The sequence below is a fragment of the Triticum dicoccoides genome, chromosome 2B (assembly GCF_002162155.2).
Source record: "Triticum dicoccoides isolate Atlit2015 ecotype Zavitan chromosome 2B, WEW_v2.0, whole genome shotgun sequence".
NCBI classification, from domain to species: domain Eukaryota; kingdom Viridiplantae; phylum Streptophyta; class Magnoliopsida; order Poales; family Poaceae; genus Triticum; species Triticum dicoccoides.
The window spans coordinates 111196080-111199834 of record NC_041383.1 but is presented as its reverse complement, the minus strand read 5'-3'; the positions used below and the strand labels follow the sequence as shown (position 1 = coordinate 111199834).

Sequence of the window (3755 nt, the reverse complement as noted above, 5' to 3'; positions counted from 1 at the left end):
TTGTGCCCTCAGCAGAACCTTATGACTTTGTTGTGGTACTTGGGTGTGTGTGTGTGGACTTGGTGTGGTTGTATGTTCTTTGGCGGTCTGCTTTATCTATAAAGCGGGGCGAAAGCCTTTTTCGGTAATAGAACAGGGTTTATGGTAGATCCCATGGTTGTGCCTCATGTTGGTTGCACCATACACGGCTCAGGGTAGCCGATTGTAACCCTATTATATAGAGGAATAAAACTCGCAACTTTCTTGAAAAATAAGTCTGTTTCAGGAATCCAAATCCAACCAGCAATTCGTCGGTTTTGTCGAAAAAAACCCAACAATTCGTCGGAGGCATGGAAGCCAAAGAAAATGCGTCCAGCCTACAGATCGGGCCACGTTACGGCCGGCCTAAACGCCCGTCGGTGCTGGCCTACGGCTGTGCGGCCTCGGTCCAGCCTCACTATTCCCACCGTGCGTTTGATAAGGCTCAACCGCTCAAGGCAGCCTTACTACCTCCGTTCTTAAAAAAGTGTACTTTCAACTTCATTGAAGGATCAAACTACTCAAAGTTTGACTGAGTTTGTGCAAAAGTATATCAATGTTAACAAAACCAAATAGGTGTATGATAAAAATATATTATATACTACTAATTTGATGTCATAAGTGTTTGTATATTACTATATAAATGCAGTTAAACATAAAAAATTTGAATTTTCAACAAAATTGAAAGCACACTCTTTCAAAAACGAATGGAGTACCTCTCAATGTCCCAGCTACCGAATTGTCCGTGTTGGCGGAAGGCGACGGGAGCGCAAGATGGCTGCGCACCGGTCAAAACGAGCGTGAATCGCCTTGGAACAACGCCGACTCCCCACTACTATTCGCACGTATGGCCAAACGGTTGATGTTCACGCACACATGGCTCCAGGCGTTCGCTAGCATGGAAGTGGTGAAAAAAGAGAGATCGTTCAATGTTTTGCCGATTTTTGCGTGATAAACGCCAAGAGAGATCGCTCAAGTTGGCCCTGTTGCAAGGAAAATTCAGGTGTTGGTGTTGGCGGTAGCGGCTCAAGCTGGAAGCTGCCACGAATACGCCAAGCTGGAAGCTCGAAGTATACCCAATCGAACGCGAGTCAGAGACTAACGTTGGACTAATGGGACCTAAATTTTGGATGAGCTATCGCTAGTCGGAGACTGGAGCGATCTGAAGGTGCACGTGAGCTAAATCTTTGGCTATAAATATGCATGCGATGCACCACTCTCTTGCACAAGCCACTAAGCCACCACCACACCACTCCACCAGTAAGAAGTGCAGCAGGTAGCTAGTAAGCCGGCGTAGCTTTGCTCTTGCAGCTAGCTAGCTAACCATGGCCGCCCTGCCTCTTGCCTTTCTCTTGTGGTGCTCGTGGCTCTGGCCACGGCGGCGTCGGCGCAGCTGTCACCGACGTTCTACGACACGTCCTGCCCCAGGGCCCTGGCCATCATCAAGAGTGGCGTCATGGCCGCCGTGAGCAGCGACCCTCGGATGGGCGCGTCGCTGCTCCGGCTGCACTTCCACGACTGCTTCGTCCAAGTAAGTTGGCCACGTGCATGCATACCCTGATAGCCGGCAATGGCATGTACCAGGGTGCAGGCTTTAACCATGCGCGCTGCTTTACTCTATGTGATGTGCAGGGCTGCGACGCGTCTGTTTTGCTGTCTGGCATGGAACAAAATGCTATCCCGAACGCGGGGTCGCTGAGGGGCTTCGGCGTCATCGACAGCATCAAGACGCAGATCGAGGCCATCTGCAATCAGACCGTCTCCTGCGCCGACATCCTCACCGTCGCCGCCCGTGACTCCGTTGTAGCCGTAAGAATGTCATCTAACGATCATGCACATCATCGATTGGATGCCATCGTTAACTGTTTGCTTCGTATCCTTGGCGTGCAGCTCGGAGGGCCGTCATGGACAGTCCCTCTGGGGAGAAGAGATTCCATAGATGCAAACGAGGCGGCGGCAAACAGCGACCTGCCAGGCTTTACATCTAGCCGGTCAGATCTTGAGCTGGCATTCAGAAACAAGGGCCTCCTTACGATCGACATGGTGGCCCTCTCGGGCGCGCACACCATCGGCCAGGCGCAGTGTGGGACCTTTAAGGACAGGATCTACAATGAGACTAACATCGACACGGCCTTCGCCACATCTCTCCGGGCCAACTGCCCCAGGTCAAACGGCGACGGGAGCCTGGCGAACCTGGACACGACGACGGCCAACACGTTCGGTAACGCCTACTACACCAACCTCATGTCACAGAAGGGGCTCCTGCAGTCGGACCAGGTGCTGTTCAACAACGACACCACTGACAACACTGTCCGGAACTTTGCGTCGAACCCAGCGGCGTTCAGCAGCGCCTTCACGACCACCATGATCAAGATGGGCAACATCGTGCCGAAGACAGGCACGCAGGGGCAGATCAGGCTCAGCTGCTCCAGGGTGAACTCGTGATTGATAGACGAGTTACTGCATACTAGCCAGCACGACACGTACGTGAATGAATAAGGCCACAGAACCAGTGGCCAATATAAATACCAGCTCTTGAAACCGTGTATTTTATGTACGAGTAGCAGCAAATCATGCATGCATCTACACATATATATGTAACGATCGAATTCCCACTTTCTCATGCAAAGGCATGGAGAATTACTATCAATCTTAGTTATACGTGTATACATATATAATGAGATACATAAACTTCTCTTTTTACATTTGGCATGACGTCGTAACACTTGTATACACTTCTCTTTCGAAATTTGGCATGAGGTGGCCGTGCTCGATTATTTTAGGAGAAAACTTTTTTCCCAATGTTGGGAGAAAAGAGAAAACTCAAGAGTGTGAACTATCGTATGCGCTGCGCTCCCCGATTCATATATATCACCCACTGCAGAAGATGGAAGCGCTTCCGTTGCTGCTGGACCGATCCATAGGTGCAATTTTTTTTCATTTTCCCCGTGTCCTTCTCAAATTTTTCCACAACTTTCTCTTTTCCTTTTTCTTTGTTAGGACAAAAATTCCAAAATTACATGAAAACCTGTCTTGAAAAGATTAATATACTTTCTTTCTTGCCAAATTATAATGCAGATAAGTTTTATAAGGAGCCAAACTTTTTAAACATTGACAAAATTCATATAAAAATTATCGACAATTACATACCAAAGGATTTGTCATGAAATATATTTTTGTATGGTAGGTATCCGGTACTGTAAATGTTCATATTTTCCTATAACTCAATCCAAGATTGAATTTTGAAAACAAATATATGCGCCACAATTTGGCGAGGAGGGAGTATATGAATAGTCCAACATTAAATAATGACAAGTACAACCTCCTCGATGGACTTGGCCAGCCACCTCCCCGATGGGTGGGTAGCTGCAGTGCGGCACCACATGTGGACGGCGATGCAGGCTATATCTAGGTCTGCAGGAGTAAGAGTCGAGGAGACAAAAAGATATTTAATGATGATTCACAAGTCTCCTCGAGGAGATAAGAATGGGAAGGAGCTTGGAGTAATTCCTCATTCGGGATTAGGGAAATTTCTTTTGATTATTTATTATAATAAAGAAAAGCTGATAGGGTATATACTTATGGGCCGGGTTCGGGTATATCCATGGATATAAAGTTATATCCATGCCCTATCCACAATTAGTCGGGTCGGGTTTGGACACTGTCCATGGGTATAAAATTGTATCCAAACCCTGTCCATTTGGGTTGGATATCCGCGGGTATCCATGTCCGTGGAT

The 3755-nt window shown here is 47.7% G+C and overlaps 1 protein-coding gene across 1 annotated transcript; it reads left to right on the top strand.

The window, feature by feature from the left end:
* The first annotated feature begins 1261 nt into the window (after nucleotides 1-1261).
* Nucleotides 1262-2710, top strand: LOC119362429 (peroxidase 1-like). The gene is made up of 3 exons (XM_037627646.1): nucleotides 1262-1549; nucleotides 1651-1827; nucleotides 1909-2710. The coding sequence occupies exons 1-3, from the start codon at nucleotides 1475-1477 to the stop codon at nucleotides 2461-2463; spliced, it is 807 nt and encodes a 268-aa protein (XP_037483543.1). The 5' UTR covers nucleotides 1262-1474; the 3' UTR covers nucleotides 2464-2710.
* Nucleotides 2711-3755: the final 1045 nt, after the last annotated feature.